The 15087-nt window shown below is 40.7% G+C and overlaps 1 protein-coding gene across 1 annotated transcript in view; it reads right to left on the minus strand.

Moving 5' to 3' along the window:
• The window catches only part of LOC142090233 (cell cycle control protein 50C-like), a 40783-nt gene that overhangs the window by 8965 nt on the left and 16731 nt on the right, over positions 1 to 15087 (minus strand). Inside the window, exons 8-11 of the mRNA XM_075167822.1 lie at positions 7411 to 7488; positions 4549 to 4655; positions 777 to 835; positions 144 to 259 (exon numbers count right to left, since the gene is read on the minus strand). Of these exons, the coding sequence (XP_075023923.1) occupies positions 4633 to 4655; positions 7411 to 7488 (101 nt within the window). The 3' untranslated portion in view covers positions 144 to 259; positions 777 to 835; positions 4549 to 4632. The remainder of the gene's footprint in view (positions 1 to 143; positions 260 to 776; positions 836 to 4548; positions 4656 to 7410; positions 7489 to 15087) is intronic.

Here is a 15087-nt window from a genome sequence, read left to right on the forward strand (position 1 = left end):
ATTACAAGGGGGGGTTATGCCCTGCTTCCAAGAGTGATGCTGTACCGTTTCCTGGCAGTAGGTGTACGTCACAGCCACCTGCCGAGGAGGGGCTGGTCCCTGCCCCATCTTACCCAGCGTTAGAAGTAGCAACCAACACTTACCAGAGCAGGCCTCGTGGTATTTACAGCCGGGAGCTTCCCTGGAGTTACTTGCTGGCAGAATGCTGGCTCTGGAGTCCTGTGTGATGAGGGGCTAAGGCACAGCGCAGGCAGCTGCCCTGTGTTAGTGTAATGAGAAAGTCAGGCTCTGGTCCAGTATAACCCATTGCTTAGATGCAGAGACAATCCCCCCACCAGTCAGCACACCACCTCTACAGTGATAGAGGGGCTGCTAGTTTATTCTTAAACTAGACCATGGCTATTTATTTTCCAATTACTTAGAAAAAGCTGCTTTTGCTTTCAAAGCTTTCCCCTTCTTTATCTTAATTCTAGCACTGCAGTTCCTAAAATAAGAAAATAATAATTTCTCTTCTTTTGCAAGTAGAAGGTTAAAGTTGGATCCTAAATGGCTTAGTCCTGTGCTTGTCAAACTGACACATTCTTGTAACGGTCCCAGCAGACTTGTCTTTAGAAAATGAATGCCAGCATGCCTGCAAGCATCCCTGCTTTAGCTGACCACTGTTCTCGCGGGACTGGTCTCAAGTGGGAGAGCCATCTGTGTAAGGCAGAACACCTGCCATTTCTTTATCTGTCTCCATCTCATTAAACATACATTCTGCGTGAAACGCAGCTTACCTGAAAGACTGCTATGTCAACTTGGGCTGTCTCAGCTTCATGTTTAAGGTTTTCCACATCTTGGATAATGGAGGGTAGGAAAAAAAAATGTTGAAGCAAAAACATTTCTGAGAATGTTTCAGGAGCCAGAACTACCCTACTTTTACACACCTTAGTGTGCATAGAAGTCTCCTGACATACTATTTTTTTATTCCTTTCCCACAAATGCTGTAGAGCAATAGCAAAAGACCATGAGGAATGCTTAAGTTAAAAGGCCAAGTATTTTGTTCACTACACAATAGCACATTATTTCTAGGAAGAAAAGTTCCTGAAAAAGTAAAGCTTTTCATGTGAATGAATGAAATTTGTCTTTCATCTATAAGAACAAGTGTTCAACATTTGTACTGTTTTTATACTGATGACAACAGAACGCACCTATGCTCCCAGTAACTCTCTTCTCTGGTACTGGGAGCGCACAGGTGTCTCTTTGCAAGCTGGAAGAAACTCCAGTCACTCTACTGGACACTTCAGATGTCTCTTAGCATTAAAACTTCAAAGAAATGCACATACGTCAAATGGGTGATGCAGACCTGTGAGGAGACTAGCACTAACGAACTGTTACTGTACGTGCTATTCCAGTGAAAGTCAGTTTTCTTTAGGTAAGTCTTAAAACAATTCTTGATAATGTAATCAAATATACCATGGTTCAACTTCAAGAGATGTACAACTATCCCACTTACTTAGGAAACCACGTGATCAGTAACCAAATTCTGATCTAAAAAAGGCACGTAAAACTTGAAACTGGTGTCAGCTTTCAGCACACCCAGAAGTTTACACCAACAGCTGTCTCTGCTGCCTTGCAAAAGGAAAAACAACACTATTTTTTTGCAGATGTAATGACAGTACTGCACATGAAATTGGAACGAAGAACCCTACCTACATTTGCATTGGCAGGAGCGTAAAACTGCTTTTAAGTGTTCAAGCCATTCTCTAGGTTTACTTTACAACCTCTCAAAAGTAGATTCAAAGGTATGTTCTGTACTGCTGTACCTTCAGTAATTGTGTGAAGACTTTTTTTTCTGCATCAAAAAAACCAAAGGCAGCCTTGTTACTGACAAACATGCTTTAATTGTCACTTTAACTACCTCTGAAGTAGACCACACCACGAATATGTTTAAATGCTACAATTATTATTAGGACAAATGACCAAAAAGTAGGATTTGGTAATGAACTTAAAGCTCTTGTAAACAAAAATGGTCAGACTTTGTTTTAGTGCCTCACCCAAAAAGCAGGATGTCCAGCAGCATGACTGCTTACTACTACTGTGGCTTATGGGCACTTCCACGCTTAGTAGTGATCCACTGTCTGCGCCTGGGAACTGCCAGAATCCTGCTGCAGCGTCTCCAGGCACAGGGAGCACAAAGGCTGAGGGGGGACTGTGCCTCACTGCCTCGTCACCTTCCAGCACCGCCACACACTGACTTGGGGAATCACAGAAGAGGTTTCCTTTGCTCCCACAAAAAGCCTCAGCAGTATTCAAAACCACCACCAATAAACAGTTAAAGTTCTTGCACCGATAATTACTTCATTGCACATGAAGGAAAAAAACAACTTTCAGCGTTCATCTTACACAGCCTTTCACACACTGGGAATTACTTTCTTACTGTTTCTACAAGTTCTTGCATTTTTTTCTGTTACACCAGTAGAAGCGCCATTGCCTGCTGTACAGAACGTTAGTACAGGTATTAGTTCCCCCTATAGAGGGAGGAATGCGTGCATTTTTTTTTTATCTAAAGGGAGGAGTTATGCCAACTTTCTTATTACCAAGATCCCTAGCGCTTGCATAGGAGGGGAAAAATAATTTGCTAAAATACATCCCCCTCTGAGAAGAGCTCAGCTTGCTGCACTGTATTATTACTACTCTAAAGGAAGTGAAATCATAGAATCACAGAATATCTCAAGTTGGAAGGCACCCATAAGGATCATCAAGTCCATCTCCTTGCTCCCCGCAGGACTCACTAAAACTAAACCATATGACTAAGAGCGTCATCCAGACACTCCCTGAACTCTGACAGGCTTGGTGCTGTGTCCACTTCCCTGGGGAGCCCCTGGCCAGAGGTGCCAGTGCACTGGTTAACGTGCCAGCTGTGGAAACTTCCACCCAGCATCAACCTTCTGTCTTTTGTCTCCTGGTGCACGCTCTCCTCCAAAACAGCTGATAAGCTGCTGCATAATGGAAGGCTCATCGGTGAGCTCTGTCCGCTGCTCTGCAGCGGGAAGCACTTGTTTGGGTCTCTTTCACCCAGCCATCCACTTTTTAAAAAAAAAAAAAGAAAAGCTTGAAGACAATGCTCTTTCAAGTTTGGCTGAAATTGGCCCACGGCTTTTGGCAAAGGACAGGGCACAGCAGACAGACCATGCAGGAAGCCTCAATTCCTTCAAGAAAAGGATTTGAAAAAGCTCCATAATTAGTCAGTCAGGAATTTCCTTTGGTGCCAGCAAAGCATAACAGTGCAGCCTCTGTCACGGCTTCTTACGAACCTGCTCAAGAAAGGAAAGCAGGTGGAGGCAGACAGAGGGAAAAAGCACAGTGGAAGGTATTTCTGTCACAACACATACACCATGTCTGTGTTAATAGTTTTGAAAAGCTGGTTGCACTCCCCGAGCTGTCAATAACTGCAAAATTTTGCAGTCCTGTTTTCAGTGGAGGTTTATAGTATCAACTTAGATGGAATACTTTAAAAGGTAAACTTTGTTTCAACAGTTAAACGACATTCCTTAGCTGTCAAAGTAATGAAAAGTGCTCTCTTTCACATTTCATGAACTAAAGAGGCAAGAAAAAGAGCTTTTCATAGCAATTATTAGGAACAAATGAGGAATAGCTACAAAGAAAACAGAGCAGAGGGAATTTTAAATGATGAGGACCTTTAACATAATAGTTTTTGTAGTTTAAAATCAAAAGGCAGACAAGTTTCACACATACCTCTAAGAGGCAATAAAGAAAGTAATTAACAGCTTGATGCAAATAAACCAAAAAGGCCAGTGATATTTTATACTCCTTCATACTTCAAAGAGAGAGAAAACAGAACCTTACTTTTAAGAGTCATCTCTGCTCTACCATAGTAAACTCAATTTAATGGAAAAATGAAAATTGGACAAACCACTGGAAAACTCCTCAGTACAAGTAAAAGACTTTAAAACTGGCATGGACTGTCATATAAAAATACACTATAAAGAAACTGACCAGAAAAAAATAAGAACAAAGGTCTTTTACAATTATCTATAATTATCTACATTTCACGTTCTACCATTCAAGCTAATAAAGAGTGATGTAAAGATGACTGACAGTCTCCGTGGAGAGGAGCAGACAGGCGCCACCACAGCACGAGTGGCAAAGAGACGCTTCCTACAGGCTAGAGAGTGCGAAACCCAGGCAGCACTGAAACCAAGCCTAAAACCAAACTGAAGTCTGAACCATGCTGACACAAAGCTGACACCTACACCACAGGAACACATGGGATTTGTGATGTCTTTATTTGTTTTGCCTTAACTTTGACTCTCTCCTTTTTAAGTTGCTCCAGTTTTTTGAACTGAAAAGCCCTTCACTTCTTTAGGGAGCTCATGTACGTAAAGGTCCAGGGAAATCCATCTCAAAGCCCCACCCCACAGAGGATCCCAACACAAAGCTGCATAATTTGCACGGGAACTGAAACAGGAACGTATAATTTACATACACTGCAGTCTAGCAGATAACTGCCTTACACAAGAGTGCATAAAGACATGAAAAGAGTACCTGTCTTGAACTGGTATTTGATGTACTATTCAATCTCATGACACAGCAGTGAAAATTTCCGATTCGCAGGAATCTTGCTGAGATTCAAGATTTGTTTTTGGCTCCTGCTGTGAACACAAAGTAATATTTTGTATCGGAAATAACAGCATTGTAAAACACACAAAAAATGTGAACTTATTTGTGTATGTAAAACAGCTATGATAGAATACATTCAGGATTCATTCAAGATTGCATTTGCAGAACAAAAATAAGAATATTCTCCAGACACTGAGATAAAATACTGCAAACAAGCCTCTGCTTTCTTCTTCAGGTTTTGTGATGACAATTTTGGAACAAGAAACAAAATGGGGAAAAAAATGAAATCCCAAAGGAGGTCCCTAAGCCGTCTATATTTAAAAGGTAACTTACTCCAATGCCTCCTTCTGCCTGAGGAGACTGATCCATTGGAAGCAAAAATTTGCATTTATCAGTAAAGCTCAAATAAATGTTTCATAACTTCAAGAGATTTCCCAGCCCCAGTTTCATGCAACAAAAAAGCATTCCATTGGTCCAAAAACTCATTAATGTAAAAAGGTAGCCAGAACAAGGTTCATAGTTCTCAGCCCACGTAACAGCATTTTAGCTATAATCCTGGAAAGTCATCTTCCTTCAGACAAGTGGGCAAAAAGACCTTATGTTGCTATCTTCAAAGAATTACTCAGCATCCTGTCTTAAGTCATATCTGGCACAATACACACCATATACATAAGCATGCACCACATACTTACAACATACAGTGTTTGATCCTACTAGATAAATTTCACTGTACTAAATTATTCAAGACAGAAAATTATTTCATAGATTCAAACACGAATAATAGTACATCATTCACTAGTGAAGAGCAGCTTTCCAAATACTGACAAATTCTCCAGCAATAACACATGCAAACGCAAGCCCCTCCTCAGCAACCCCCGCCCCCGCTTGCATCCATGAAGTTTCTAAGGCTTCAGATAAGTGACACTTCTCTTTCCCAGCAGGAGCTAGATCCCCAAGATAATGTTAGGTCCCAATTTTGCAAGTAGGTTAATGTAGGACAGCTTCCGTATTGGTTTCTGTGGGGCAAGGTCCAGCACACCACTGGAATGATTAGGTCTCAGAACCTGCCTGGGCAATGTATGGCAGGGACTGAACGTACCACAGGCTCCATGGAAGCTCTGTTGTAGCTTCCAAAAAGGATGTTTCTTTGTGTGTGTGCTTGTTAAGTCCTGGTTGTTTTTTGCTCTTTACAGTGTCTTGTTTTTTGTATCACTCCTCCTCTTTTTATACCTACCTAACATCAATCCTGCCGTTACTAGCCTAGATGGCCAGCAGCCTAGCTCTTTATTTTACATTCCTGAAGGTATTTATAAGCATGTACTACATAGCTGTAACAAACCATGGGGCACTTGGTTAACACCAAACACTTAAACCACTCCTCCAGCAGCATGCACTTCCAGAATTTTCAGAGTTGTCTTCCAGCCCAGCTTTTTGGTAATCGCAGCAAACCACAATACAATGTTATTCTGACAGTTATTTTTATTTCCCAAAATCAAATGGGATCAAAATCCAGTACTTTGATGTAAAGGAAAAAAACCCAACATCTTAAGAAACTCCAGTTCCTAACAGCAGATTATAACCAATGATGTTTCAGTTATGTTTTCACAGCAAAATAAAAATAATTTACGCTTCCATGCATATTTTATAGCTTTTTTTCAACACAGTAGAGGAAGACAAAACCATATACACAAAGAACTGGTCTCCTACATAAAGCAAACAAAAAAATTCTGATTATTAAACCAAACTTCTCCCATAAAACTAGACCTCTGCTGGCTGTATTCCCACTCCAAACAGTGGCAGATACTAAATTTGTCAGTATCAAGAGACTGAAACCATTATTCCTTATTCCAAAAGTTTTAATGTTTTCTGCATCTGTATCAGATTTTAAACTCATACAATAATGAAACAAACAGCCACATGATATCCAGTACTAATAAAGCTGCCTGCAAAAACGAGTTCCCACTGAGTCGACTTCAAAGACCACTTGAAATACAATTATATTACTATTTTCAAAACCTGTGCATATTTCCAAATTTGGCTTTTTATAAGGCACATGCATGACTTAGCATTAAATAATTCCAAGAATATTTTTTCCATAAGACATTATACCAGCCCTCTAATAAATTAAGAAAAGATATCCCTCCTTAATGTCAGATGATCCTATCACCTTTTTGTTTTCTGTAATGCCAACAGAATTTGGATACCAAGAGACTCTAACATATATTGGTATAGCTAATCTTTTGTTAGTATAGCTAATCTTTTTCCTTAACATATATCCATGCACTTGATCCACACATTTTTCTCTCGGTCTCCACCGCCAATGACTTCTCTGATTTATCAGTCTGCAGAACAGGTGCGTAACAGGTTGAATGACTAGGTCTAACTATATACCAGTTGAATCCTCCTTCATAAATGAATAGTTTAAAAACTCTCTAGTGATGAATTACTTTGTTGCTATGAACAGAGAGGGGTAAAAGGAAGCTGTCTTCCTGTGGGAACAACACTACTATACTTTAATTTAGGGATTTTTTTTTATAAGGAAATATTAACTAGTAATGAAACGTCAGAATTCTGCAGGATCTTGGATGCAGGACTTCTCAAAGCCAGCAGACTGACACATAAGAGTTCTGAGAAGCTTCATATACAATTTTACACTATCTCAACAGAGTTTTTTCCCTTTCATTTTGCATTGTAAGTTATGTTCGACAAATTCACTATTTTCAAGTTCCACAGTTCAAACACAAATATTTTCCGATCTTCATTCATGTAGTTAAAAAAAATGCTTACCTGGCATTCCTTTTTGCATGTCTTCAGACTTTGCTTGAGTATAACCTGAGGCGGTTTGCATGTCTTCTAAGCATGAGGCTTCATATAGAACCAAACAGAAATTTAACATTAAAAAAAAACCCAATAACAAGTTGATTTTCTTTAAATGATCATTTATCTATAAACACATGCACGAAGAATATATTTACAATACTTGTTTATATATGTAGTTATATGTAGTTCTATTTCAGGATAGTGTTGCAAAGTTTTGCAAAATAAAAACAAGCCCTTATTCTCACATAACTTGAGGAAAAACAGCATATGAAACCACATTTTTTCTGTACAAACCAATTATATAAAAATACCACTGTCTTAATCAGGTTTTCTCCAGCACACTTGCAAGCCAGTTTTGTGATGAACTGAAGTTTATTTCTTCGCAGCATTGACAACTCCATGGAAACAAAACAATTGGATTCTATTACCAGCTACTTTGAGGTTGACCAGCAAAGTAAGACCTTGATTGTATAATCTAAATATGCAATGGTAAATACTTATGAAAAAACCTACTGAGTCAAATTTAACATTGCCTGAATTCTGAATGTGAGTTATTTCAGCTCTAAACAAGAAAAATAAATTTTTTGCTTTCATATCAAGTTACCTGAGGTATTATTCAGCTCAGAACATCATTATTTATACAAAAACCCCATTTTATTCTTACATTAAGTATTATTACAAGAAATTACTGTACATCTTTTTATTAACGTAACTATTTTCAGATGAAAACTCTATTCAAAAGGCCTTAAAAATAAGTGAACCACAGACTTCCTATTTTTTCTACTAAAGAAGGAAAGCGCAAATGCCTGGCAAATGCCAGGATCAATCCAGCATTTTCCTCTCAGGCACTTTATTGATCAGTGAGGATCACACATGATATGTGTGAACCGAGTTGGAAGGAAGCACATGGTTTTTTAGGCTTACAAAACAAAACAATTTCCCTGATTCTGTTCTAGTAAAGAATAAATTGTGCCCAAATGTGCCTCTTTCATATAAAGGCATCTAGAACAGCTGAAATGGATGCAGGCGTGTTGATTTAGTGATGTTAATCTCAACCTGGAAGATACCAGATTAGACATGGTGCATTAGTTGGGATGCAGTTGTCGCATCGTATCATCTTGTATCTGCCTTGGTTTTACTCTTTGACTTGTTTTCACTCTTTCCTAGCTCATGGCTGGCATTGGAAGCTGGTACTAAGCTAGACCGACCCAGTCGAGGTTGTTCTTATGTTACTAACGTTGCCTAGCGCTACTTGTGATTTGAGGGTCCCTGGGCTTCCTTTCACAGTGGTTGTTCATACACAGAGGGTCCGAAAAAGCTGCTGTCTGACCGTACTAAGAAATACACAAAGAAGTAAAAGAGAAAGGAACTGTACTCCGTTCATATAGACCAGTGCTGAAGCAGGTTTGATCCAACACTGGGACCTCTTCTAAGGCTACCAGTATCACAGATTCCCATGTGGGAAACTCGTGAGCCCTGGTACACAAGCACGAAGTGTTTGGCTCATAACAAGCGCTCCACTGCAGGTTCAGGCGAGAGCCAGACCAACATCCCCTCACAGCTGCCAGGCGTGCTGGCAAAGGTAACATGGAGAAAGCACCAGCTCCACAGAGCGCTTTCTCGATCCAGTGTGATGAGGCAGTGCTTTCACAAAAATATGTCCCCGCGAAAACCTACAGGGAGCACGTTAAGTCCCTCGGGCCCAGCAGCTGCAAGCACCCAACCTGCCTCGGCCCTGCTGCAACCGCAGCCCACCCCCTGACCAGGTGAGGGCGGGTCGGCGGCGGAGTCCTCTCGCCTCAGACCGGGCCGAAGAACAGGGCACCGGCAGGGCAGGGCCCCGGCGGGTGGGGTCGCCCGTGCAGCCACACGCCGGCCGTTACCACATCGCGAGCTGCGGTGGCCGCGCCCTCAACCGCCCGCCCCCACCTGCTCGAAGTACGTTACTCCAGACCCGTTGCCGCGAGCGGTAAGTCCCGCCCCCCCAGCTCCTCGGGGCCCCATTGGCTGCAACGAGCAACTCTCCTCCCGCCCGCTGCTCACCGATTGGCTCAGGCCCTGGCCGATCAGCGCGAGAACCCGACCCCTGGCGACAGCGCCGCGCCAGACGGCTCACCTGGCCCAGGCACCTGGGCGAACAAGGAATCGCGAATTAACCAAAATAAAAATACGCTGGCCAAACCGGCGGGAAGCAGGAGGATGGGAAAGGATCCTACTGCCAGAAACATGCACGTGATGTGCCAGATAAACTCGAAGCAACTCATCTGCAACTCATCTCTGAAAGGTGGCATCTCCAGGATACCCTGCTCCCCACGTGCGGTCACGGTCAGCCGTACCTCAGGGGAGCAAACGCCGCTTGCTGACAGCTCCTGAATTTCTGAAGTCTTTCATCGAACAAAACTTACCTTGCCGGGAGGGGCTAAGAAGATCCCAGTTTGCTCCCCAGTGCTATGTCCGTCCCATTATGATGGTGTAAGTTTTGGACAAGGCCAGCATCCACCAACCACCTTTTCCCAGTACAAGAGCTACTGCCTTTACCCTTAGCACAGCAAAGTCTAAAGAACAAGTATGGCTAAAGACTCCAACACAAAAGACTTGCCTTTTCCATCAGTTTCCAAGGAAATCATGCCCTGCCTGCCTGTATCCCCCCAAAAATAACTTTTGAGTAAAGTTTGTCTGAGGAAAACATGCCAACATGTCGATGATGTTACAGTTGTTATGAGTTTCATGGAATCAGAAGTGAACAAGAGAGAGTGCAGACAATGTTACAAATACATGGCTCAGGCGACCTCCATATAAGCCTCCTTGCTTAAGAGCTACTGGTCCACCTCTTACAAAAGAAGCAAAGCCCCCGATCCAAAACGGGGACACCTCAATTAACTTTGGTACGCTCCTGAAACTTTAAAATTGTACCCACCCAGGGAACATTTTTCTCCCAGAACTCAGCATTATTGAATTGAAGTCATTATGGGAAATAATCTTTCCACAGCTGAAAACACCTAAAATTACACCTGACACATTCATGCTTCATTTCTTTCTATGACATGATCATTATCACCTGTTAGGTAGATATGACAATTCCTGACAAAACATGTAAGTTTCAGGGCAAATCCCAAATTAAAAAACTTAGCCTATTTACTTACGCTGTGTGAGACATTGCATTTCAATCAAAACCCCGAAAAAGTCAAAAATTATGAAAATGCCCAACAGGCTTGTGTTCTGTCTTCTAATTTTCTTACCTCCCTTTGAAAAGCAACTCTTGACCTTTTCAGTTAAGACTTGGCTTTCCACTGGTTGCCTAAGGTGAAGTTATGAACTCAGAAATCTGAATGAAAAATTCCTCAAGCTACAGCCTAAAACCCATTGGCACAATCACAGTTTATACATCTGTTAAGTAATTCTTGTATTTAATTCATTTTATCAGTAACAAAAATATGCAGAGATAAAATCTTATCCATAGCTTTGCTTCTTAGCTCATCAACTTTGTTTGGGATCAATGCCTTTTTTTATGATTAACTGCAAAGCCAGAAATGACAGTGCATGAAAAAAACTTGTTCAAAGACTTTCTGTGATCATTGCTGGATCTCACATGAGACCTGGCAACAGCGAGCTTAAAACATGGAAATTTGACTATAAGCACTGGATTTTTCTCTTTTCTGAACTCAACAAATAAAAACCTGTGCTTTGTTAAAAACCTGTGCTTTGTTTTGCTCAGTCAAAACAGGAATGGCTGACACCAAAATTATATGTGAACACCACTGATGTTTGTCAGTCCCAGATTCTGACGGCCGATCTCCAGCCATGGCTTACTAGTCATCAGAAGGTAACACTATGAAAGTCCTCAGGTGCAGAATCCTATCTGCTTTATAGGCCTTCTAATTCTTGTAAGATGTAGCTGGTGACTCACTGATTGTTCTTTTATTATTTTTACTTTTAGTGACTATAATTTAAGGTAACACTGCTGCAGTCAAAGCAACACACTGAGCACAGAACCAAGGTGAAAACTGAAGCAAGGCCCCTCTTTCACAAAACTAATAGTACTTCAAAAGTTGCTTACTGTCTGAATTGTTTGTAAATAAAATTCCCAGGATCTGAAGTAAAACAGATTAGCAAAAGCACTCATGCCACCACTTGATTCGTCCATGGGCTGCTTCTCTTATGACCGTATGTTATTTCGTCAGCCGCCAAAATAGACAAACTGCACGCAGCACTACCTTGGTGCTCTTCCCGCTCCCTTACCTTTTCTACATTTCCGTACTTCAACTCCGCAGGCAAGTCAGACCACTACAGAGGTCAGAGGCATAGCAAGCCATAAAGATGTCCTGGCAGCACACACTGCTTTCAGCAAACACCTGGGAGGGGTCTCAAACTCCTTCTGGATGTCCCACATTTGGATGGCGCAACGCAGGCCAGCAAAAGCCAGCCCATGCGGGGACTGTAACTTAATTACACGACTTCGAAACACACCCTGCCACCCACCAGGATGAAGCACCGCTGGCGCGTTTCCTTGGCGTCCAGCGTTAAATCACTGCTTCCGCCCAGCGTTGGGGGACACGGTCCCGTTGTCCTCTGCCACTGTAACATTTCTCGGCACACCCACTGCGGGGAGGAGTCTTATTAACTGCAGATGTTATTATTGTCCTGAGCTGTTGTGAAGCCTCTCTCTGCACTGTCAAATAACTGCCACATTTTACCTCAGAGGCAGTGACAGTGGCTCAGTACACGTCCCCCAGATGTTAACTCATTGGGACAACTGGGGCTATGGGCAGATGCTACTTCCTACCTTTTTTCTTTTAACCATTCTTGGTTTTTTTGACACATTTCTTTTTCCAGTGTTTTCAGGTTCATTGTCACTAATAATACAGTCCATAGAAAGCTCAGGGATTCATACAAGTTATTTGAGAAACCTCAATAACTTTTAACCTAATCTTAAACTCTGAATCCCCCAGTATTATAACTGGATTAACAGAGCTGTTAATGGAACAGTTTCTCATTACACACAGGAATCATCATGGGGAAAAAGGCAAATAACTTTGGGTAGCTGGGTCTGGCACAGTAGAAAACCTCATTTTTTCACAAGTTTTTTTAATTGTTTCAGTTTGAAAAGGATCATTTTAGGCGCTTTAATGCAAAGAGACAATGGCTACAATTGGGATATATGGGAGTATAACTAAATGGCCTTTTTTCATCTTGTTGCATGCTGTATGTTTGTCAACAGAGTACATAATCAGTAGATACACAGATATTTTGATTAGAGCTATCTGAAATACAAGCTTTCCAGGATATGAGCTATTTTGATTTCTTTACCTATAGCAATTACCATTTGATATAATTTAAATATTGCCTTTACTTGCACTGGACCAGAATCAGCTCTATTGTCCTTTTCCTCTCCTAGTTGGCTACACAGGGAAAAGGAGAAAACATTTTTCATGCACTCATGAATGTAAGCAAAAGCCAAACAAGCCCCACTCTTCTGCCTGGCTTCCCATAGCCTGGGGAGAAAGCAGGACACAGAGCAAACAAAAACTGCCCAACAATCCCTCTCTTGCAAACAAGAGGCCACCAAAGCAAAGGCAGCTGCCCAAGGTACTCCCAGCTCCTAACAGAATTGTTCTTGGAATTGTAGGGAATAATGCAATTAGAGAGAACTGAGTCAAAACACCTCAGCTCAAAAACCATGCACCGTAGTTCAGAGAGTGTACTTTCCATTGAAAACCGAGAAATCTTTTTACTTAACTTGGCTGGTCCCCAAAATCATATGGGCTTTCCAGGTCACATGTCAGGATACACTATCATCTTAAGCAGCTCAGCCAAATTTCTTTGCCTCCATATCCAAGAGCAGAAAAAGTACTTTGCCTCTTCCACCATTCTCCCTCCTTGTGTGATTACAGTTTTTTCTCAAATCAGCTCTTTTTCTCATACCATACTGCTCCCAACTGAGGAAGACGGCACCTTCTTACCATGTGATAAGCAACCGCTTTCTCCTATTTTAGATCTAAACTTAAATCAAAATTGGTACCCAATCTCTCTTTACGTTGTCAGAACTTTCCAAGCCCTCTCTTCCCTGAACTTTGACTTTACTCTGGGATTCGTTGGATTTCTCAGAGGAAGGAGAGAAAGCTTTTACACTGTAATGCGTCATTAAAATACATGGCACCCCATCCAAACACTATTATTAATTATTAACAGTTACACAGCTGTTTATGTAAAATAGATGCAGCATGTAACTGATTTTTCCAGATTCTATAGGTCTGTGATCATGCTAATCTGTTTCACTTGAAGGATTCATCCCTTTATTTTTAGATGAGATGAGTTAAGCAAATGTCTATGTTTAGAACACAGAAAAACCAACCAAGGCAGACAGATACTGGACGTACATGCATTAAACTGTAAAGCCTGAAAAAGACTTGGAAAAATTCTGTAACTGAAGTGCTACTGAAATATCCTGTAACTCCTGCTTCACTTTTATGTCTCTCTCTATACATATAGATATAAATCCCATTAATGAAATTCAATCCCAAAGGGAGCTGGCAACCAAAAGTAGTACAACAGTTTTTGACATTAAAATACAGCTTTCTCTTATACCTCCCTGTAATTTAGAAATGAGATTTAAATTGCATGTAAGTTTTTCATAATAATGGGATCTTTTCACCTCCAGATATTTTTGCCACTGTTACTACAGTGGCAACTGTACTTAGGAAACTACAGAACTACAGAACTCCAGAAGATAAAATGCTCCCATGTGTAACTGTCACCTTCAAAATTACAAATTAAAACATATATAAAAAAAATCCAAAACCCAGAAACCTATATCCCATTTAGCTCACCTGTTTTAGTCCATGTTTACCACATAAATTTAGATTACATCTACTAACAGTTTTCCATTTATTAAATATCCACTCCCCAAAAGAAAAAAAATGCAATAAATAATGTCCTCCTTTATTTATCTGTTCCAGAAAAAAGATGGGGAAAAGGAAAGAAAAAAAATGCACTATCTAGTACTTTAAGCATTGTTAATTTTGGTCCAACAAACTTAAACCCTATTTCTGACATGCATCTTTTTTTTTTTTTGAGAGTGAAGAAAATAGGCAAAGTTCCATCAGCTCAAAGGGACTGAATACACAGCAATGATGCAAGATAAGGCTTTAAGTAGCAGTAACAAAGGAACCAGCATTTTCCTTTGAAAGCAAAAAAAATTTCTTCTAGTATTATGCTATTTTCTGAAGTGTTGGCATCTGTAGGAAAGGGATTAAAACAATTTAATAATTTTGATATGCCAAAATACTACAAATAATGGCAATAAGTCTTTTATGGCTTAGTGATGTAGCACTCACAGTGGTGCTGTTGACTTACACCTTCCAGGGACAGCTCTTAATTTCATTCAGCAATCTTAAACCCTGATATCTTTGTACTGAATTGACAAGTCTACATAAATTAATCTCTCATAGAAAAAGGCCCACTTACTATTGGTGGAAGTATGCTTGATAGATAAGCTAACTGAAATTCAATTTTGAAAAGTTTTACCAAGGCTTTTTTTTTTCTTTGCTCGACACATAATCTTAATTCATAAAATCAAATGTGCAAGGCAAAAGCAGCGCTGTGCCAAAGAGACAGTATTGGTCATGACACTCCAGGTATTTTAAA

The sequence above is a fragment of the Calonectris borealis genome, chromosome 1 (assembly GCF_964195595.1).
Source record: "Calonectris borealis chromosome 1, bCalBor7.hap1.2, whole genome shotgun sequence".
NCBI classification, from domain to species: domain Eukaryota; kingdom Metazoa; phylum Chordata; class Aves; order Procellariiformes; family Procellariidae; genus Calonectris; species Calonectris borealis.